The 23583-nt window shown below is 38.9% G+C and overlaps 1 protein-coding gene across 11 annotated transcripts in view; it reads left to right on the forward strand.

Annotated features, from left to right (window-relative positions):
* itsn1 (intersectin 1 (SH3 domain protein)) overlaps positions 1-23583 on the forward strand; it is a 54100-nt gene that overhangs the window by 5199 nt on the left and 25318 nt on the right. For 4 of the 11 annotated variants that reach the window (XR_007185743.1, XM_048196400.1, XM_048196399.1 and 1 more), the window contains 18 exons: positions 7318-7381; positions 8024-8119; positions 10999-11062; positions 12588-12748; positions 13381-13431; positions 14461-14649; positions 14744-14822; positions 14897-15006; positions 15610-15673; positions 15964-16101; positions 16338-16447; positions 17349-17611; positions 17689-17838; positions 18002-18142; positions 18464-18551; positions 20008-20147; positions 20872-20958; positions 22401-22484. Coding sequence is in view for 10 of the 11 variants with exons in the window: in XM_048196400.1 (XP_048052357.1) it covers positions 7354-7381; positions 8024-8119; positions 10999-11062; positions 12588-12748; positions 13381-13431; positions 14461-14649; positions 14744-14822; positions 14897-15006; positions 15610-15673; positions 15964-16101; positions 16338-16447; positions 17349-17611; positions 17689-17838; positions 18002-18142; positions 18464-18551; positions 20008-20147; positions 20872-20958; positions 22401-22484 (2043 nt within the window). In the remaining variant the exon portion in view is untranslated. Of the gene's footprint in view, positions 1-2354; positions 2480-7317; positions 7382-8023; positions 8120-10998; positions 11063-12587; positions 12749-13380; positions 13432-14460; positions 14650-14743; positions 14823-14896; positions 15007-15609; positions 15674-15963; positions 16102-16337; positions 16448-17348; positions 17612-17688; positions 17839-18001; positions 18143-18463; positions 18552-20007; positions 20148-20871; positions 20959-22400; positions 22485-23583 lie in introns of all 11 variants that reach the window. The other 7 variants (XM_048196402.1, XM_048196405.1, XM_048196406.1 and 4 more) reach the window with 7 other exon arrangements.

Below are 23583 nucleotides of genomic sequence, written 5' to 3' on the forward strand. Positions count from 1 at the left end.
TTGCATTTTGCGAACAAAATAAGTCGAGCAGTTTTAATTTTTTCTCAAGGAGCACATGGAGCTCACTAATTCTAAAAATTTAGGAGCGCATATATGGACAATAATATAGTTTACATTTTTTGATGATACTGTATAAAGCACTTGCTTGCTCCTTGTGTGGGTTTGCTGCATATAAATTGTCACTGACAATAATTATATGTTTATCCTCAATTGAATGCATGTATATGTTATTGTAGTAAACCTTTATAGTTATAGATCAGCCATGAATATTTAGTCTGGCTACTTAGCGTCTCTGTGTGTGTGTGTGGCGTCTTGTACAGAGCAGTGACTGTAACCTTGTCATAACATTGGACAGAAGCACAACAATACAGGTCCTCTTCCGGAAGCTGTTGTATTTGGTGTCCTGGGTGATTCTCTCTTTATCGCCTGATCCAGGCTCGGATTCTGCTCAGACGAAACCGGTAAAATCCATTCAAGATGTACTATCCGTTCTCACAGTTACAGCCGAGCTGTTCTGCCTACCTCAGCTGCAGAGAAAGCACTTCTGCTTCTGTGTTTATGGCCTTTCTTAAATGCTTCAAGATGGAACTGAACAAATGAGCTGAGATCAGATTTTGGACTGTGGTTTTTGTTTTTAAACTTGAGAACTGTAAAGAGAACAGGTTGCGAGACTGAATCTTTTACTAGCCTAGCAGCGTGTTATGAAAGATCGGTTAGGATGATTTGCTTGAAGTTCCATTTCATTTTCAAGCTGGATTCCTCTGCATGTGTCTGGACTGCATTAATAATGGGTGGAGTGCAGATTGTGTGTGATTTATTGAGTAGTGAATAGAACTGTTTGGGGTGTCAGTGGAACCATAAGCATCTCTGAATATCATTTGAACACTCTAAGGCTACATTCAGACTGCAGGTAAATGTGGCCCAAAATTTTTTGTGATGTCTGTGACTCATGTGTGACTCTGATCTGTTTTTCTCAAGACAGTGTGAACAGCAGAAACCACTGATCTTTTCTATTCTGATTTGGCCTACTTTCATATGTGGTCCTAAATCCAATATAGGTCTGATGTTGTGCAATGTGCAATTGCAATGTGCAATGTGCAATGTGCTTTATAGTTTCAAACACATGTGATTCTCTGATTAATTGCAAAGTTTAACCATCATAGAGTGAAAGTTCATAATTTGCACGTGTTTTAGTTCCTGTCAGTTGTGCATGCTGTTTCCTGTTTGCAGACAGCATGTGAACACCGAATTCCTCAATAACTCACCGAAATTACCTCAGAGACCTATGCAGTATTAGAGCTGCATGATTCTGGATAAAATGAGAATCACGTTTTTTTGGATTCAAATAGAGATTCCGATTCTCCCACGATTCTGAAACAAAATAACGTAATTTACTAGAGGTTGTGACAAAATCTTGATCGCTTGAAAAAATTTTAATAAACTTGAATGAATTATTTAAAAAAAAAATTTTTTTGAATGAATTCAGTGACTCTTTAATTAATACTTGGTTCATTACTGGAATCAGTGTTTTTGAATGAATATTTTGAATGAATGATTCAATGACAAATTATCAGTATCGTAGACGTCAGTGTTTATATACTAAATTTAAACTGTTATCTTAGTACTGTGTGGTTCAAAATGGCTCTCCCTGGCTCAGCGCTGAAGCACCAACACAGATTTGAATGTTCTGGTATGATTTTGTCAAAGGTTTAATAGACGGGGGCAAATCATTGTCATTAATAAAATAAGACTGCGTGGGTGCTTAAATCAAGATTGCAATCTTTTTACGATTAATCATGCAGCTATAATATGTATCAATATAATGGATCCATGCAATCAGTCTTAAAGTGACAGCAGGCAAATATTCTTGCTGCTTTCTGTCATGAATGTTATCAAACAAAGAGAAAATCACTTTTGCAGCTTTAACACATTAATTATGTTTAATTTATACAGTGAAGACTATACAGTATTATTTTACATTTGATTATTCACTTTCTGTACCTGAATACTTATCTGAAAAATATTTCATTTAAATCATCCCAATCATTCAAGAATTATTAATTCTTTCCAAATAGAGCTATTCAAGTAATGTGGTGAATTTATTTCATATCGCAATATATATCACAGAAAAACAAAATATAGCAATGTCAGTTTTTTTCCAATAACGTGCAGCCCTACACTGCAGTGATTTTCTCTTCTTGTGTTCCTGTGCTTTCTAGTACCATATCAGGTATTGCTGCTGACAAGGTTGAAATTGCATTCATTTAATGACTGTTCAGGTTCAAATGTGCAGTGAAAGTGACCTGTGGGTAGAAGTTTAAATACACTGTTTACTCTCTACTTATGTTTTGCAGTCAAAGTCAAACATGGTCCAGGAAAGACTGTTGTGCTTTTGTGTGGAATGCAAACGTGTGGGTGCGTTTGGCTGACTTGTTCACGTAGGACCCCAGGCCTTCTTGGAAGGAATGCAGACAGGAGTGTGAGTGTGATGTTGACACTATTAATACTTGCACTCTCTTTGGCCCGGGGTCTCGCGTCACCTGACTAATGAATCCACCACTGGATACGTTGTGTGTGTGTGTCTATCTGTGTGAATTTCACATGTTTTTTTCACTGTCTCTGTGCAGGGTGAAGTTGTATAACTTCTGAGAGTGAGGGAAACTAAACGGCTTCTCGAATAAGAAAAAGATGTAGGACGGGACTTGATTTTGTCCATCAGACTAATTCTACTTATGAATCTGGAGAGGTTATTGATTGATGAATTGATAGATTGAAAATTTGATTGCCTAACACACACCAGATATTTATCATAATTGGTACTGATATTTTTCTGTATCATTTGAAAACATTCATTTTAGTAATATTTGACATTATTGAAGAACAATATTTAAAATGAGGTTGGATCAATATATCTAGAAATAGATTTATATCCACAGAAAATTTTCTTAGTGTTTACTTGGTGTAAACTTACAATTTTCTTCTTGTAGGCAATAAAATGAGCCAGAACTCCCGTAGTCTTACATTGAAGGATGGACCTGAGCCATGGTTTCGAATGGGTTTTTGGTTAAATGCTTGAAATAAGGTCTATGGCGAACACAAGCTCAAGATACTTTCACGTTGTATCCTACGACATAAAATACATCAGTAATAGCCTCTTGTGATTTTTGTTTGTTTGTTTTAAAAGCTTTTACATGTCTTGAAAAAGGTGGTTGCTAACAAGTGGCTAAATTGGACCAAAGAGGGACATTAAACGTCATCAACTCATTTACACACAGAGCCTCGTGTTTAATCACGCTCTTGTAAACTCAAATTTTAAGTGAAAATGTTTTTTAAATAAAGACTGAAGGAGTGATGTTAAAGTCGTGCCTACGTTTATAGCCTACGTTTAGCATTATACTAAATTTCACACTAAATTTATAAGAGTTGTTCCATTTGGTAAGATTATCGTGATGATCATATACTTTTGTGAGTCGTAAAGCCTATTTTGTGCAATAACCCAAAAGACAATGGAAAAATCCTGTTTGATTTTTGTCGAGGGAACCAGGGAGATGCTAACTTCTGTGGTTTGCCTGCAAAGATACATAATCACTGCAGCACTCAATATCTATAAATGTTCCTCACCCAGATTCGTCTCACCTAGTGACAGCATTCCTGCTGTATGACATCACCACTCTTTTCCCCACCTTCTCTTGAGCATGTCTCGATTCAGTGGGTGGGTCTGGATCAGTGAGGCAGGTTGGTCATGAATAAGAGTAAAACTAAACTCGTCTGGGACGTGCAGGTCTTTGAAAGCATTGGTTTGTTTGTGTTTCTATACTGTCTTCTGCAGAACGTTTCCCTTTCCTGGGCTTTCATTCAGAACGGCTGTGTTTGAGAGCATTGTCCCGAGGAAAAGCTTCATTAGAATCAGAAAAGGGGTGACAGGAAAAAGTAGGTCAGATGCTCAAAGACACACACACACTTACGGTCATTAGCAGGGCCGTGACAAGGGCCGGTTCTACTGTGTGACAGTGTCACTAGCACTGCAGTGTTTGACACTGCACTCTGCCAGAGAGAGAGAGTGTGTGAGTCACCAGTGTCCTGTTTAATCAGGGGAACTGGATGTTTTCAGTATTGAGTCAAGCTCTCTGGGAAGGGCTTAGTCCTCCATCTTGAGAAATACCCCACTGCTTCAGATTAAACTCAGACAGTACAAACGCACCCTGGAGCCAATGGCATTCAGACATAATGGATTTCCACGAATAGTAGTAAAATAAGAGAAATAGCACACTATAGAAACTGTGATGCACAAACTATATAGCTTGATGATAAAACCCTGCTCAAATGCATGCAAATGAATACTTCAAATAGTACTGAGTTTAAGTACAAACTCTAGTTTGGTTCAACATGAAAGTGCTCCACATTAGGGTTGTCAAAAGTACTGACTGAAATGTTAAAAATGTGATGATACCAGCATTTCCCCCTAGGATCTTGAGTGCTGTTGAGCGGATTCTTAAAGGGTTAGTTCACCCAAAAATGAAAATTATGTCATTAATGACTCACCCTCATGTCGTTCCAAACCCGCAAGACCTCCGTTCATCTTCAGAACACAATTTAAGATATTTTAGATTTAGTCCGAGAGCTTTCTGTCCCTCCATTGAAGATGTATGTACGGTTGACTGTCCATGTCCAGAAAGGTAATAAAAACATCATCAAAGTAGTCCATGTGACATCAGTGGGTTAGTTAGAAGTTTTTGAAGCATCGAAAATACATTTTGGTCCAAAAATAACAAAAACTACGACTTTATTCAGCATTGTATTCTCTTCCGGAATCCTTTCCATTTAATTGATTCCATTGAATCCTTTCATCTGTCGGCGTTGGTAGTGCACTTTTACGTGGTTGTTTTTGGTGATTAGGACATCCGCGACATGCACACTTACGCACCATTTTAAAAAATATAGCAATACCAAAATACAAACAATGTAGAATAGCTTGAATACAGCGTGCGTCTCCCTCAGACTGTAAACGAAGCTTGGGTGCACCGGATAACGCATCAGCAGCGCCACTGCGGAGTCGTGAACCCGGATTGACAACAGACCCGGAAGAGAATACAGTGCTTCTAACTGACCCTCTGATGTCACATGGACTACTTTGATGATGTTTTTATTACCTTTCTGGACATGGACAGTATACCGTACCTACATTTTCAATGGAGGGACAGAAATCTCTCGGACTAAATCTAAAATATCTTAAATTGTGTTCTGAAGATGAACGGAGGTCTTACGGGTTTGGAACGACATGAGGGTGAGTCATTAATGACATAATTTTCATTTTTGGGTGAATTAACCCTTTAAACACCTGATTGGCCATTGTGTTCACGCACTCAACAGATATGACTCTTATTGGGTACAATGATCATTGTACATCTTTGACGCTCTTAATCGAGCACTTACACAGATACACATGGGAGCATTTGAAAGCAGCCATCAATCAGCGATATATTAGGGATTTGCTGATTGACGCCTGCTTTCAAATGCTCCCATGTGTATCTGTGTAAGAGCTTGATGAAGAGTGTCAAATATGTCTATATAAAACATGTTTTTAATTTCACATTTTTTTAATTTCAGTACAGACTTGGTACCGAAGTCGGTACTTTTGACAACCCTACTTCACATTCAAATGTCAAATACTGTATATGAAGTAAAAATGAAGCACATTCCTGCCTCAGCTTTTTTCAAAGTCTGAAGGCAGGGCGATGTGAACGTGTGGTCAGAGTGATGAAACATCAAGATTTCCACACAACTTCAGTTTCTGCATTGCTCTCTGCCAGCCCTTCAGATGAACAGTCATTAAACGCTATCAGCAGTTGAGTAACCATGTTAGTGCGTATCTGTTTTTTTACCACATTTTATTTACAGCACGTTCTAAAAAGCTATAATTTTTCTAATAATTGAAATATTACTTCCTGTATCATCTCACCTCTTAAGCATTACATTTTCTTTTCTTCTCTTGAATTATTTCTGACCTGGTGGTTTTAACTGGGGCTCCAAAACACTGCAGTATTCCATATCATGCCAGCTTTATCTTGATCACTATTGTAAAGTTTGAACTGTTATTTATTGTACTACATAAACTACTACTACAGTATATTTTTCCCAGTGCCTGGATTAGCATGCTTGTTTGTTTTATTTTAAAACTCTTTCAGTTTGCGCTGTGATTGGACAGTGTGGAGGCAGAGCAATGAATTCCATTATGCAGGAATGGAAAGGAAGAAAAGTGTGGAGGAAGAATGGGGGAGAGACAGAGAGAGAGAACAGTCTGGCACTGATTAAAATACTTTGTCCAAGGTGCCCTGGGTGTCTCTGCTGGAGAGTGTGTGTGTGTGTGTGTGTGTGTGTGTGTGTGTGTGTGTGTGTGTGTGTGTGTGTGTGTGTGTGTGTGTGCGCAGTGCGTTTACACAGCTGGATGATAACCAGTCCCAGTCTGAGCTGAGGCTTTCAGATAGTTCTCTTACTTTCTCATCGTTTTGTGTCAGTGTGTTACTAAGGTTATTTTCATACTTACTGTAAATGAGAACTACAACAAACGCCAATCAATTCCAGATTGACAAAATCAAGTCTCGACCGACATTTTTTCCAGTTCAAGAAGCTGTTTCACTTGGATACGATAGGGAAGAAAGTGTGATTCCATTTCATTTAAACTTTAAAGCATCTGTGAACAAAATATTAAAGCTAAAACAAAAATGAGAAAAAATAAAATCATGAAAATCAAGTTGTTAATAGGTGGATGACTTGTCAAATATCCTGACCCATCCCTAATTCAAAGTCCGTTTTGTGTGTGTGTTTTAAGGGGCCATTTACACGACACCGTTTTCTAAAACTAAAAACATACAACTTTTTATGCGTTTTGGCTGTTCATTTACATGACAACGGCATTCTGGGTGACTGAAAATGCAAAGTGACATCACCAACTACTGGCCTGGCAGCATAATACAGTGTTTTTTAGTGGTTTCTGTGGATCTGTGTGAACGGGGACATTTTTGACTATGTTGTCTGTACTTGAAAAGCATAAAGGAAAAACATTTCCATTTTAGTACATCGTTGTAAAGTGGGAATTTATTTGTGGGGAGATCTGTGTTTTGTCCTTCCTCTCTCAGGAAGTTTTCTGCAGGTCAAATATGATTCACTCAGATGTTTCTTCCTCTTTGTTTCTGACAAAAGTGATTTTGTGTTTCAGGATGATGAACAAGTCTTGTTTCTTTATGTTGTTTCTCAGAGGTTAAGTGAGTGAATGAGTGTGCGAATGAAAGCTTAAGGTTTCTTTGTGTTGTTTTGCAGGAGTTTGAGGCTGGACGGCAGCTGACGGACTGAACCATGGCTCAGTTTCCCACGCCCTTCGGAGGTGAGTTGATGCCTTGACTGACTGACACGTGCATGTTTGTGTGATGGAGGGTGGGTGGAGGTGTATGAAGTGCAGTGTGTGTTTGCGAGAGAAAGAGAGGCAGAGAGAATGAATTCAGTCAAAAGAATCAGTGAATAGAAGAGAAACGCCCTCACAGAGCTGTTGTCGCTTTGGTTTGCAGGCTTTTATGTGTGCATTTCATTTTCTGTTTTGATTATTTTAATGTGGGTTAATTATATACAGTGGGATCATTCAAGTCTTTCAAATGCTTTTGAATATAATTTTTTTAATTGCGATATTATCTAGAGGTGCAACAACTAATAGATAAAGCAATCGATAATGAGAGTAATTTATTGTAATGGAGTATAATTTGATGGAAAAGTTGAATTGGACAATGTGCATGATAGTTCTTATACGTTTTACATCATAAAATTTTTCTTTCTTATGTTTTCTAAAATCTCAAAACTCCATGTTTATGCTATAATTTTGAATCCTAGATTTTCATCTCACACATTTAGATCATTGCATAAGACACAATAAAACGTCAGTAAGAGTTGGTTTGTGTTTAGCTGTGATCTGTCCACTTGTTAGCACATTGAACACTTGTTGAAGCGTCATGCTGATGTTTGTCTGTCTCTGTAGGGGGGTCGGATACATGGGTAATATCTGTGGACGAGAGAGCCAAACATGACCAGCAGTTCCACAGTTTGACCCCCACACCTGCTGGCTTCATCACAGGTAATCACCACTGATTTTCTTGCCATGAGAAAACTAAAAAAACTCCCATTAGTGCTGATGTTTGCTAAAATCCTTTGGAGTTTGATGTTCTGAAATACATAAACAAATCCTTTGAACTCTATGCAATTGCAAATGACCACCAGCAGTGCAGTCAGTTATAGACCTGACAGTTTATGAGTTTATTAATACCACTCCACTTCCTGTTTTCCACCCATAATTGGTGGATGTCTGTTTGTATGGTTTACGATCAGACTCACATCTGTCTTAAGGCCGCCAAAGAACTAGTGGTGATGAAAGCCAATGGTGGTGTTGGTTGCATCTGGCCAAAAAAGTTGTGCTTGAGCACACCGCGAAACTACAGGCGACAGCCAACTAGCCTGTATGCATGTACGTTATGCCCCTGGGTAAAGGTGATGATACATGGGGCAACTTTTTGTGCAATGGTGCTGGGCAATGTTGCCATCGACGGGCAACCTGGTTAGACACAGGGCAACTAATTAGGGCAACGGACAGTTGGCAGCAACTAATCATAGAGGAGCAAATCTATTGTCTGTGTCGATCTGTGTCGATCGCATCAAAAGATGCTTTCATGTGCTATATGCCCTACAGCCTACGCCACTACAGACGTTAAACTGACCACGTCTTTTTAGTATTTAACTGAAAATATTCAATGGCAAAATTACAGCGTACGTACATTAAATTAGACACCTGTTTGTTCCCTGTTTTGGGTTGACGCATGACAACTTTCCAGCATAAAAAGATATAAGTTCATGCTCCTTTTCTTTGCTCCACTGCCGCTGAGAGCCCGCCATCTTGTTTTATTTTTTTCTGAAATCTCCAAGCCGGTCACATGATCAGCTGCTAGCATTTTGATAGGAGGTTTTAAAAAAATTGCCCATGACCGATAAAGTATCCAGATAGATTTGCTGCTCATTCTCAATGTGAAAGTGCCCAAGCAACGTTACTCTGCAACATTGCTCAAAAATTCGCCCTGTGTATCATCACCTTAAGAGATAATAACTGTCCACAACAGCAGATGGCAGTAGTCTGTTGTTACTCCAAAAAGAGAACGTGAACTAGGAATGCGAATATACAAACCGTAAACAAAGCAGCGCTCACTTACCATTTTGAATATAAATCGTGCTGATTAGTTTGTCTTCACTTATAGTAATTAAGCTACATATACGGCAATGTCGTTCTGAAAATATTTGCATATTGGAGTGCTCCAAAAAAAGATGTAAGTTTTTCGTTTTTCTTCTTGTGCGCTGGTTTACAAAGCTGAACTGCCAATCAGAGTGATGTCTTTTCCTGACGACCCAACACCGATTCAACATGCTCACGGAGGTTCGACTAAAGCCGACGTGCAGAACACAACGCAAAAGCTAGCCCAACCGACGCTCGCCAATTGCCCAACTTTGGTCGACGGACAACCATTGGCTTGGTGTGTCCCGCCCCTTAAAGTACAGTCTGAGAACTGTTAATGTCAGTCTCAGTACCTCCTCAGGCGAAACACACAAACTCTGGCTTTGCTGCTGACCTACAGTAAAACCGGCCCATGTTTACATTAGTCAGAAGAGCAAACATCTAATGCTTGTGTAAACGTTTGCACAATGCAAGTGTGTTAGAGTTCAAATTTTTATTCCTTAAACATGTAGTGAAAGTTTCAGTTGTGAATTGACAGTGTGTAATGTTAACAGAATCAATGAGATAATAAAATGCAAAGAAGGAAACATTTCAGGGTGTGGCATGTTGCAGAAAGGGTCATTGCTCTGTCATCTTTGCTGAGGCCATTTGTTTTTGGAGTCTCTAGATGACGCTTTGACATGTTTGTTCCTGTTATAGAAAGCTGTCTTTCTCACTGGACTCTCATTTTGCCAGTTTGAAGAAAGTTAGCCATTAACTGTTCATACATTGCTTTGAAAGAAATGTTCATGGTACACAAAACACACTTCGTGATCTTTTTATACAATGTAGACAGATGTCCAATTAACCTCCAAAGGGCCAATCAAAATCACAAGACTCGAACAGTAAAACCAGCTTGTCCCAGCTGGACTTTGGATGTCTACTGAAGAGATGGTACTTGTGAGTTTCCTGTTGACCAGTGGATCTCAAAGAGCCTCTTTGTGCTGACTGAAGGACGGCTGAAATAGTGAGTGGCCCACAGGCAGACAGGCACGGAGATAGAGTCTGTTTTTGGCTCTGAGAGTATAAAGGCGTTCTGTGTGTGTGCGTAGAGGAAGACACCTGTTTTCAAGAGGAAAAGTGTTTAGAGGAAGGTGAAAAAGTCATCAAAGCTGCTGCTTCATTTTGCTTTTAACACGGCAGAGGCACAAACTCTCACACTTACATCTCCCATTGCTTTGTGTATTGGTTTCTAGGTTGTAAAATGGAAGATATAGGTTTTCTGGGCTGCTGTGGCATTATTAGTTGTCACTTGTTAAAGGTTGTGGTGTAATCTTTCAATTTAATATTTTCTTTGTGTGTGTGTGTTCATCAGTATAGGCTGTCATGAGAGCAGGAAGTCAGCTTGATAGGTTAGATAACATATGAGAACACTGACTCTGCTTTCTTTTCTTACTCAAGCTGTAGCCGGCAGATCACTCATCCCCGAGGGCAATGCCACTCAAGTGCGGTCAATAAACCCTGAACATGTTTGTTGACAAGATGTTTTAAATGGGCTTACGCAACTCTTAATTATGTTATCAGTGTTTTACTAGAATAATTAAAATTACCTTAGAATAATTAAAATTGACACAAACTGTTCCATTGTGTTCGATGATATACAATACACTTTTACATACTATACTATACTATACTATACTATACATTTAAGCATAGTAATTTCATTATTTTCCCCTCCTTTTTCTCTTTCTCTGTAGGTGACCAGGCAAGGAATTTCTTTCTGCAGTCAGGTTTACCTGCCCCCATCCTGGCCCAGATATGGTACAATCCCTATATAATACATTCATTTATAATCTGGAGCTCTGCTTTCACAATTCACTACTTGCTACTGTTCAATAATTTGCATACACTGTAAAGAATATCCTATTAAATTTACATAAAAAAAAACTGGCAGCTTTTGATGCCAGAAATTCACTATAAAATTACTATGACTATGCTTGTATATTTGACAGCTTATAACCATATATGTCATTAAGTAGTATAAGATTAATATACCTAAATCTGTTTTTTTTTACCTTGTAAAACGTACTGATAACCACCATAATAATACAGGTGGTGCAGTTTTCATCATACAGTAAGTGGCCTGTCCATAAAGCATGGCCAATGCACGTATATAGGGTTGTCGCAGTACCAAAATTCCAGTAATTGGTATCAATACCAGGAAAATTCCACGGTTCTCAGTACCAATTTTGGTAGCATAGTTGGAACTATTTTACCAATTTATTTAGCTATTTGAAAATAAAGTAAATGAGTTTATTATTTATGATGATAAAAATTCTAAGTAAATAATACATTAAAACAGCATGTATCCTTCAAATGTTTATAAATAAACATTATTTATAAAAAGTTAAAGTGAAAAATTTGTAATAAAATGGACAAAGAAACACATTACATGGAACAAGTGGCAGGTCTATTAGTTTGCATTTACACTCTAAGACTTATTGCACATCTATTTTGACATACAGTATCAGACTGTTTGTTGCTATGGTCATATCACTGTCAATCATTGCGGTTTTGGATACAGTAGTGCATTTAAATACAGTTGTAAATGCAGAAATTTTGCTGTGTACTGAGCAGCATGAAAAATAAAACTTTTATTGAAATTGTCTATGGGTTATAAACAGAAAGCGAGCAAAGTTTGCTACTTTTATAATCACTGAAGCTGTCAGTCCTTTAGGCTACATTCAGCACCTACTCACTGAGATCCTGCGAAAACTCCTGCTATAATCAAAAAAGCTGTCTACACTGCATAATTAAACTCTTATTTACATCATGTTTCGAATTGTTGGTAATAATCAAAGGATTTGTGTGCGTGTAGAACTCTAAAGAGTGCGATGAATGAAAGCTCAGGTGTTTTGAGAGGTGTTGAGCGGATTCTGACTAACTAAACACCTCTGATTGGCCATTGCGTTCACATGCTCCACAGATGTGTATGTGATTGGCTACAATGATCAATTCTTCAAAAACATGTTGTAAAAAGAAACCTTTGGTGCTCTTCACAGAGCGCTTACACAGATGCACACAAGAGTGTTTGAAAAGCCACCTATAAGCGGGTCCCGAATATACCCAGTACTCCAGAAATGCTGGTATCATAAAGATTTCAGTACTGACTTGATACCAAAGTACCGGTACTTTTGACAAAGCTACTCGTCTATAGATGGTGCACAGGGTCATACACACAAAAACAAAACACCAGGGTAATACACATGACGCTATTGCAAAATAATGCAATAAACATTTGCTAAATAGCATAAAATGTAACACAAAACACCCTAATGTTTTGCAGGGCTCTGGCCGACATGAACAACGATGGGAAGATGGACATGCTTGAATTTTCCATCGCAATGAAGCTGATTAAATTGAAGCTGCAGGGTCACCCCCTCCCTCCTTCATTGCCCCCCTCCATGAAGCAGCAGCCCCTCTCCATACCACCGCAGCCTCCTTTTGGTAAAAACACTCTCATTCTTATGGCTTAAAAACATATTGAGACAAATCAAATCTTAGTCCAAGACCTTTTCTTGGACAAGCGGTTCTCAACCTTTTTGACTCGAAAGCCCACCCCATTGTCCAACACAATTATTCAAAGGCCCTCTATATTTGATAAGATATTTCCTCTGGTATTTCTGCTGTAATTTTGAAAATGCTGCTTTTTTCACACTTTTTCATTAGCAGAAAATGTAAGTGTTTATATATTACATTTACATATATATTACATTTAATTGAATTAATTCTCAATCTGTATGTTCTTAGTTTATAAAGATATGATATTTATTTATATATAAATTAATCTTGTGGCCCCCTTGTTGCAAATCACTAATTTAGACTAGAAGTTATTGTGTAGACCAGGACTATATTAGAAAAGACTCTATGCTAAATGCAAACACTTAGGGCCTTTTTACACCAGGTCACTTCATGCATTTTTACTGAGCGGATAGCAATCTGATTTGTTAAAACTGATTCATTTACACTTGGCCACATATGTGTCTCTGCAAAATGGATATAAATCCAATCTTCAATTCCCACACTATATGCAAATAGTTCACGTCAACGAAAGCAACCTGCATTTTATTTATCATCAGCTAATTTCAAGATCAAAGACCGCAATAGGAGAAAGAGCGGCATCAGCACTGGTAAGATCATTTAGTCTCACTACTTGAAGGTGACTGTGTGTTGAGCATCTGCAACTTACTTTCAGTTTTATTTTGCGTTAGTTTGCACGTTGGCTTGAGATAGAGATACTCAGCTACTCATCTGTGCTGATGCGTGCTGCAGTAGCGCTGTCATATCTCTCACACATTTATTTTTTAACATTTGGAAAAAAGTAACATTTACATATGTGGTTTCAACAATCAGATGCATTTACACTTGTCCAGTTTTGTCTGGAATGCGTCCCAGGCCACCTCCTGAAGTGGTTTGAGCGATTGGATGTAAATTAATCTCAAATGCGTTTCAGAGGGTATTTACACCTGGTCTTTTCACGATCTGATAGCTCTCCAATCAGAGAAAACGCATGAAGTGACCGGGTGTCAATCGACGTCCACTTTCCCACAGAGTTTAGCTTCAATCTTAATCAAACACACCTGAACAAGCTAATCACGGTCTCCAGGGTTACTGGAAAGCTACAGACAGGTGAGTTTGATCAGGGTCAGCTAAACTGAGCTAAACAGTGTCAGGAAAGTGGATCTCGAGGGTCAGAGTTGCCCAGCCCTGCGGCCAGTTGCATAAAATTTACTCATATGTTAAGACTGTGTCTTAAGAACTAGTTTGACCAACTAGCAGTTAACCAAGGGGTAATCATTCTTACTTTTCCAATTCAAAGATCTCCCTTTTGATGTAATTGACTTTAAAAAATTTAGGACCAGTCTTGAAGGAAAATTTAGATGACTAACTTTTAAGACTATTCTAAGCAGTTTATGCAACTGGTCTATGTCTACATTAGACAAGACCGCTCTGCTAACAGCAGACCCCTTATTCAGGACCAATGCTTGGATCCTGGTTTAGTCACTCAAAGAATTGGAGTCGCTTATTAAATGTTATAAGTAAATTAAATTAGCAGTACATCAACATTATTGGCATACGTCATTTGTCCCACTATTTAATTCTCTAAAAAATGTCATAAATTATTATTAAGTCATTATGTCTTTGATTACCATCTGCAGGGATGCCCAGTATGGGTGCAATTCCAGGCCTGCCAGCAGTGCCGCCCATGCCCCTGCCCCCTCTGCCTCCAGGAGTGCCTGGTGTAGGCGTATCTCCTCCACTGGTAGCATCGGTGACGCCACCCGTTCCATCCCTTGCCAACGGAGCACCCGCTATGATACAACCCATTAGTGGATTCTCGCATCCAGGTAATGTAAATGCACATTCACACTACCCAGACCAGCTCACGCAGTTTATTTACTTTGGCAGGATAATTTATGGGTGTTTGTCTCTGTCTCTCAGCTGCTGCACTCAACAAAACCGCTTCGTTCAATCGCTCCAGCATCAAGCTACAGAAGGGCCAGTCTGTAGAGGCACCCAGGTACACATTTACACATACATGCATACTGTATTCACAGATATTTCATAATGTTAACACATGCATTGTCTCTCTAGTGCTCCAGCAGCTCCTCCGCCCACTGACTGGGCCGTGCCTCAGTCCTCTCGGCTCAAGTACCGCCAACTCTTCAACAGCCATGACAAAATGATGAGTGGCTATCTCACAGGTATGGTCACACAAAGAAAGACACATGACAAGCATCAGGCAATGAAACACTTTAGTTGTTTGGTTCTGGGTAGTCTCACGTACACATCTCCTAGAAATCCTGTAGAATTCAAACAACCAGATGACTACTTCGAAACTCTTGAAGGGTTTCCGATTTTGTGTTCCATATGCATCAAACGTTCAGCCAACGGTCCATGGGCGTGACCTCTTTGGCTGATACTAGGCACTGGGTGGCCACATCGTATTTAAATGTCTAATGTATGCGCTACATAGCTATGTTATTATAGTTTTGAATTTTTAAATTAGCTTTTATTTGAATTCTATTTTTAAATTGTCCTCCGTTTTGTCACATCTGTATTTTCATTAGAAAATATAATAATCTAGTTTTTAATTCAGTGTATTGTAGAGCTCAAAGCTATGGTGATGAGTGACAGTGATTACTTAGTACAGCCTAGAGGAAACAGAGGCTGCTGACTCAACATAACCAACTCTCTCTTTCACTTCTGTTTCCTCTCTCTTTCTCTCTTTCTCTCTTTCTCTCTCTCTCTCTCTCTCTCTCTCTCTCTCTCTCTCTCTCTCTCTTTCTCTTTCTTTTCTGCCTTAGGTCCACAAGCCAGAACTATTCTAATGCAGTCCAGTCTACCACAGGCTCAGCTGGCCACCATCTGGTGCGGATTCAACACATTTTTCTTATTGTGTCTCCGTTTCACATTTAAAACTCAAACAAAGCTCCAAGTTCTGAGATATGGATCATTGTAAACATAAGGATTGGTGTCTGGTTATTGTTATGAATACATCCTATTTCTTTTAACGTGCTGTTCTTGGGATCTTTATTTCACCTAGGGCCTTGTTTACACTTGATGTTAACATCCTTCTCGAGTGATCTGGTCACATGTGGACAGGAAAGATAAGTTTCTGTTTTGACTCCATGTAACATCTACTTGTTTCTTTTTTATAGGAATCTGTCAGATATAGATCAGGATGGGAAGTTGACTGCAGAAGAGTTTATTCTGGCCATGCACTTGATTGATATGGCCATGTCTGGTCTGCCCCTTCCCCCTTTACTGCCCCCTGACCTCATACCTCCGACATTCAGGTGAGAGACTCAACTGACGGCACAAAACTACACCTTCACATCTTCTTTTTCAAAGGTTTAGTAGTGCATTTATCAGTTATCAGCTTAAAATTTAGTTGAAAATTAGCTGCTAATTTAATTGAAAGTTAATAGTTTAGAAGTTTTATCATACCAATGTAAGTTGTTACATTTAAAGATCAGGTTGCACAAGAAGGTTCTACATGTACATGCACTAGATTTCTTTCCTGTTTGTGTAGGAGAATGCGTTCTGGAAGTGGTGTGTCTGTGACCAGTGTACACTCGACAGACCTACGGGCCCAGGATGAGCCCGAGGAGGAGGAGAAAGAGACAGAGAAAAAACTTCCAGGTCAGGGGACAAGAGTAAATACTGACCAGTTTCCAAAAGGAAACTCATCTTGCTCACTGATAAACTATTTGTGGTCTCAGATGACAGGCTTAGACAAGATAAAGCCCCTTGCAGCTTGTATTGATGCATTTTTTTATCTGGATAGTCTCTAACTGGATTTAGCTCTTTAAAGTGCATTTACACCTTTCAATGCAATGTGTACTGTTCTGAGATCTGATACCACTTACCCAGACAAAAAGGAAAACGCCACAGAGGTTGCGTTAATTGTAAATGTTCCACCATTTAAAGACTTAAAAATATTGACTGATAATTCAGAGTGCTTTCCCTCATTTTGGCTGATTAAAATATCAGGTTTCTGGTTTGCTTTTACCTACTTTACAAACATTACCACTGTAAGTGATTCTAATAGGCAATAAAAGTGAAGAAAGAAGTTTTAAAGCTACTCTCTCAAAATAAAGGCACCCGGAGAGAGATGTGATTGAGGGTCTAGGGAGAAAAAAATGAGAAATTCCAAGTATAGTCCAGTGGAATAATTCATGAGATATTGTTCTTTTATTTGACCAGATCAGAAGACATACTAAAAGTAGAGCATGATGGAAAATTTACAACCCAACCTGTCAAAGTGAGAGTTAATCTTTTATGTGTAGTGCAACCTTTTACATATTACTTGCATAGTTGTTTATGGTTAACAAAACTGAATTGGCATGTGTTCATTTTCAGTGAATGTGGTCAGAACCTATCACGACCACCTCTGAAATTGGTTTCGGTGATCCCAGTCCTAACACTATTCACATATGTTAACGCTAGGAGTAAAATGGGGGTCAAAGATTGCTACACGACTTTTGAAACATTTAAATGTTGTATGTAAAGGTCTTAAAGTCATTTCCATTCCTCCCCTCAGTCACATTCGAGGATAAGAAACGAGAGAACTTTGAGCGTGGGAACCTGGAGCTGGAGAAACGTCGGCAGGCATTGCTGGACCTGCAGAGGAAAGAGCAGGAGCGACTGGCAGCGTTGGAGAAAGAGGAGCAAGAAAGGAAGGAAAGAGAACGACTGGAGCAGGAGAGACGCAGACAGCAGGAGCTGGACAAACAACTGGAGAGACAGAGAGAGCTGGAGCGACAGAGGGAGGAGGAGAGACGCAAGGAGATCGAGAGAAGAGAGGTGAGTTCAGAAATTTAGTGCATGTTAAGCACTATCGACAGCATCTGTAACCGTTTGAGTTTGTTTTGTGTGCGAAGGCTGCTAAGCGGGAGCTGGAGCGGCAGCGACAGTTAGAGTGGGAGAGAACGCGCAGACAGGAGCTGCTCACCCAGAGAAACCGAGAACAGGAGAACATCGTCCTGCTCAAAGCACGCAAGAAAACACTTGAGTTTGAATTGGAGGCTCTGGTACATACACTTCACTTAATGTTTTAACAGATTTTAATATACAAGCTAATTTTAAAGCTGCCATTTGTGATTGCTGCACCATTAGCAGAATTGTTATCTATTTGAGCGGCCCCATGTGAGTTTAATAGATTGACTTCTGTTGTTCTTTTTGGATCTTATCTAGAACGATAAGAAGTCTCAGTTGGATGGTAAACTGCAGGACATTCGTTTCCGTCTCTCGGCTCAGAGGCACGAGATCGAGAGCACCAATAAGACTCGAGAGCTCCGCATTGCAGAGATCACCAGCCTGCAACAGCAGCTGCAGGTGTGCACTTCTTCCCTTTTCTTTTTCATCATCTCTCTCTTTTTTGGCTTCATACAAAAGCATCATCAGCATCCTTTCAGCATTCACACTATTTGAAAAAGTCTCTCGTCTACAGTTTGGGTGAGTGTGTGGAAGAGAAGAGGGAATTTAAACCCCTCATAAGTAGACAAGTGCTTTAGACTATAGATATCCTTTTTTTTTTTTTTTTTTTAATTTATCTATACACATACACAGTAAGATATCAGTTTTAAGTTGCCCTGTACATAAGTGTTTCAAACTAATTGAGAATATTTTGTGATTTCTCTCTTTTGTATCCAACAGGAGTCTCAACAGTGGTTGAGTCGGTTGATTCCTGATAAACAGTGTCTGAATGACCAGCTGAAGCAGGTTCAGCAGAACAGTCTGCACAGTAAGAACACTTTCCTCAACACTGCTTTAAAGATCCAGAACTCTAGATTAGACTTTTTGGTGCAATCCTTAAAGGGTTAGTTCACCCAAAAATGAAAATTCTGTCATTTATTACTCACCCTCATGCCGTTCCACACCCGTAAAACCTTCGTCAATCTTCAGAACACAAATTAAGATATTTTAGTTGAAATCCGATGGCTCCGTGAGGCCTGCATAGGGAGCAATGACACTTCCTCTCTCAAGATCCATAAAGGTACTAAAAACATATTTAAATCGGTTCATGTGAGTACAGTGGTTCAATATTAATTTTATAAAGCGACAAGAATATTTTTGAAGCACCAAAAAAAACAAAATAAGGACTTATTTAGTGATGGCCGATTTCAAAACACTGCTTCAGGAAGATTCGGAGCACAAATTAATCTAACTAACCCTTTAATCCGCTTGATGCCTAAATTTTGGTTGGAATTAAAGTGCATTCCAGACTGTGAACTTGCGCACCAATCAATTTAGCCTAATTTACACATACTTTGCATCTTTTCTGCCTCTGTCACACAGAGTAAAGTGTTTTATATTTGCATCTCTTCTAAACACATCCACAGCAGACCAATGCTAGTGCCATTGTGTGCTTGTAAAGTATACATGGTCCAAAGTGACAAACACATGATGAATTAAACCGTTAAGCTGTTACCTTGTTAAAACTGGTAAACAGCTGCCAATACTACTTGGTGTGGTTTTTGTGCTGATGGCACAGATGTACTGTTTGGACCCAAACATGTGACCTTATGTTTCTTTGGGCACTGTAAACACATATATTGTTTGAGTTCAGTGAAAGTCCATGTTTGATTCAGTGATTCAGTGAAAATTAAACTTTAGTGGTGGCAACTTGGGTTCTCTCTTCTGCCATTATTATTTCAAAGTTTGTCAAAGTCTCTGTAAAATTGCCAAGATTAACATTGATGATCAGCCCAACATTTGTTTTGCAAACTGCTTGAAATTCAGGACACTCAAATCAAGGTGTGTTCAAAGTTCTCGCCCTCAGCGCACCCATATAAAGCTTTTGCAACATTTGAGAAAACAATGAACTATAATCACTGTCATCTGTTAAAGGAGTTCCTGACTGGGAACAAGTTTACAAATTACAGTTGACCTTATTAAACACAAAAACAGCATTTTAGGTCACAGAGGCATGAAAACAGTCAATAACTACATAATTATATATTATAGTATCTAATTAGGCATTATAATAAGGCATTATTTGAACAGTATTACTATTTATTTTGCATATTGAACTTTTTTTGGCGATCGTATAGATGGTTAAAGTGTCCTTTCATTTACATCGCTGTAAAAGAGTGAAGAATAGAGCTTTTTTTTTTTTTTTTTTTTGCAGAATGATTCATGAGGATGCTAATATCTCAGAAATGTTCTTTAATAGTTGTCTGATTATTTCTGCTTTGTAGGAGACTCTCTGTCCAATCTTCAGAGGGCCATTGAAATGAAGGAATCCACCAAACAGCAGCTGAGAGAACAGCTGGATGCTGTGGAGAAGGAGACACGTTCCAAACTATTGGAGATAGATGCCTTCAACACACAGCTGAAGGTAATGAAGCCCCAAAATACCTAAACACACAAATACACAGACAGACAGTCCTTAAAGTTCAAGTACTTTTATGTTTTGTGTATGTGCAGGGTGCAAAATTAACATTTGGGCAAAATCCAAGTAAAAATTGTCTTTGGCAAATGAATAAAATTGAGAAACTCGCCAGTTTATTAGAGCTGTAACATAATAATAGTATTTAATAGTGTAATAAATTTTATATATATATATATATATATATATATATATATATATAATTTCTTTAAAAAAACTTACTGATCCCACACTTTTTAAGAGTTTTGTATATATATTTAATAAAAATGCAAATGTTACGTTTGGACCTTGTGTGTGTCTGTGCGAATGAAAGAGGAAGTAAGAGAGAGTGTATTATTATTGACTTTCCACCCAAACATACATACAATGTATATGATAAATCCAACAGAACACTCTTAATTTTGCCTTAATGTGACTTCATTCAGAATGAGCGAGTGTGAGAGAGGATGTAGATGCATTTTCACAGCATCACACAATCTCTTGTTCCTCTTGTTCCTCACTGTATCTGCCTGCTGCTCACTGTCACCTCGTCCCTCGTCTTCCCCATCCTTCGTTCATCCTGGTCGACTCCCTCTCAACTCCCCCCCCTCCACCATGTTTATACGGCTTGACTGGCCCTCTTTGTTCTGGCTTGACCGTGCTTCACCCCGCTTTATCCTTCGTGGTGGTACAGTCCTTGGGGCTGTTCTATCAGACCCATGCTGCCAGGATGGAGAACCTGCAGTCGGAGCTCCTAATTGAAGAGCAGAGGGGGCGACAGGTAGACAACCTGAAAATGCTGTTAACCCCCCAGAAAACTACCACCACCAAACTATTACCCTCTACTCACAGCACTGTGCTCTCTGTTGCCCTTTATGAAGGGGAGTTTGAGTAGCACGCTTCCAGTTGTGTCTTGTCTTGACTACTTCCCTATACTAAGACATCAACAGGGCTCAACTATAAGGATATTTTATCTGCTCAGATTTTTATTACGGATAACTAAAGTACTAAAAATAATACAAAACACCTAATAATAATGTAGTAATAATAATTAATATTTAACAATTAATAAATAAAATAATCAGCGAATTTGAAAATATCCTAAATATAATAAAATAAATATCCTTAAAAAAAATGCATAAATGTATTTACAAAATACAACTGTCGCAACAAACAATATATTATGGTCTGAAATGTTAATTGTAGTCCGGAGTCTTGTAACGAACTATTGCATCGAACCACCTTCTCGCAATTTTAAACAGAAATTCTCTTCAATTCAAAACAGAAATTCTCTTCTCATCAAAATCCTCCCAACATTTCTCTTTAAAAATTCTTGTTTTAGACGTCTAATTTGTGACCGGTGTTTTGTTTTGCTCTATCCTCTGCGCTTCCTTGTTCGTCATTACGTCATGCGTCGGGTCAGAGGTCACTCTTCCGCCACAAATCAATGTGCACGGGTGTCTTCTGGAAGTTGGTTATTATAGTTAATGTTTTAAATATGGATATTTTTATTACAAAAACCCATCGTTTCGCTTCAGAAGGCCTTTATTAACCTCCCGGATCCGTGTGGATTACGTGTGGAAATCTGGCGCCTCATTCACTGCCATTATAAAGCTTGGAAGAGCCAGGATATTTTAAAATATATCTCCGATTGTGTTCGAATGTATGAAAGAAGATAGTCATATACACCTAGGATGGGGTTGAGGGTGAGTAAATCATGGGATAATTTTCATTTTTGGGTGAACTAACCCTTTAAGGGTGGATATATGTAGGATACGCTCTTGTTTTTTAATTGTTTGGACATGCACCAGAAGAACTCTTTGGTCGTTGTATCGCGTCTCGCTGTTTTTTTGTGCATCTTCCACCTGAGCATACTCAAGTCTTTCGTACTGACCCTGTGACATGGGTCCATCTTTATTGTCGAGCCCTGATCAATAATATTCCTGAAATAATCATTTTGGAGGGTTTTATTTCCAAGCTTGTAGCTCGCACTAATTAACAGAGCAACGGCTTCGCTGCTCTGCTTTGGTTCAGATGTTTTGTCTAGTCTGTTTGTTTCCCGTTCTATGCTTAAAAATGATTAACTTTAAGAGGTTCTGCATTGGGTAGAGTGGAGTACACATTAGTACATAGTGCAAACAATGATGATGATGATGATAACAATGATGATGGTGGTATGACCTTTGACCTGTCACCGTATGGGTGGCTCTGTGTCTCTTGCAGTCAGGGAGCTCTGTGGACGAGGTGCTGTTGGACTGTCTCGCAGCACTGCTGGCCTGTTTGAAGCATATACACTTCTACTTTCAGGTCATTCCTTCCCTCTCCCCCCTGACCTTTGATTTCACCCTAAACCGCGTCCTCTGCTCGTGTGTCTCACTGCACCTCCTCCAGCTCCCTTTGAGAAGCCCATCAAAGGCAGCGTAGTAGCTATTCTAAACCTTCACGTATCGATAAAAAGCCATTCCTTTTGCACACTGATCTGAGGCTGGTCTTGGATCAGCATAATTAACGCCTAAGGTTGATCGTGCTGCTTTTTTACCAAGCCATGTGCATCAGTTAGTTTCAAAAGCAATCTTATGCATGAACCTGGACTTCAACATTTTTGGGGGATACATTCTTCTCTTTAAAAGCTTAGCAGCTATTTTTCTGCAGGTATTTTACTGTCATTTTACATTAAAGCCCAAAGAATACTTCCTTTTTTTATGTGTACACGAGCGTATGTGCACAGTCGAATGCACAGCCTTGCAAAGTATACTTAATTTGACACGTGTGTGAAAACAGGAATTCAACGCATGCACGGTTTTGAGCAATCTCTCTCCACGAGTTACAATCCATGTAAACATCTTTGTTTTCTTTCATGCTAGAGTTGTACAAATGAGGGTACTTTCTAACTTGACACAATCTTGCGTCTATGTAGGCCTCCATCGTCGCTATAGCATGCTTGCATTCTGGTCTGTTCCGTTTATGCAGTTTTTCTTCAACTACCTTGTGAATCGACGCCCCCCAGGGCACGGTTGCCACCTTTCTGATGACGAAATTCGCATCACACGCACTGTACGCTGACCCTCTCATACACGTAAAAAGTGAAGTATACTTTGGGCTTTACATTCTAGTCACTTTAGGAGAACATCATTTTGAAGTATCCAGAATTGTGCCCAAAACATTTTCAAAATAGAGTAACTACATGTAAAGCAAAACGGTGCATCTTCAGGAACTCATTTGCACCTAATTTGAGACATGTTGTTTTGCAGTGTTCTGTTTTTTCCCCCACTGGCTGTGGTTCTAGCATTTATTTATTTAGTTGGATGCTGAAAAATTTATTCTTCAGAAATTGACAGAAATGTAGCATTAGACATAATATATAAATAGTTTTTTAGTGCAAATTTTTTTTTTTTTTTTTTTTTTT

This window comes from Megalobrama amblycephala, linkage group LG7 (assembly GCF_018812025.1).
Source record: "Megalobrama amblycephala isolate DHTTF-2021 linkage group LG7, ASM1881202v1, whole genome shotgun sequence".
In the NCBI taxonomy this organism is placed as follows: Eukaryota; Metazoa; Chordata; class Actinopteri; order Cypriniformes; family Xenocyprididae; genus Megalobrama; species Megalobrama amblycephala.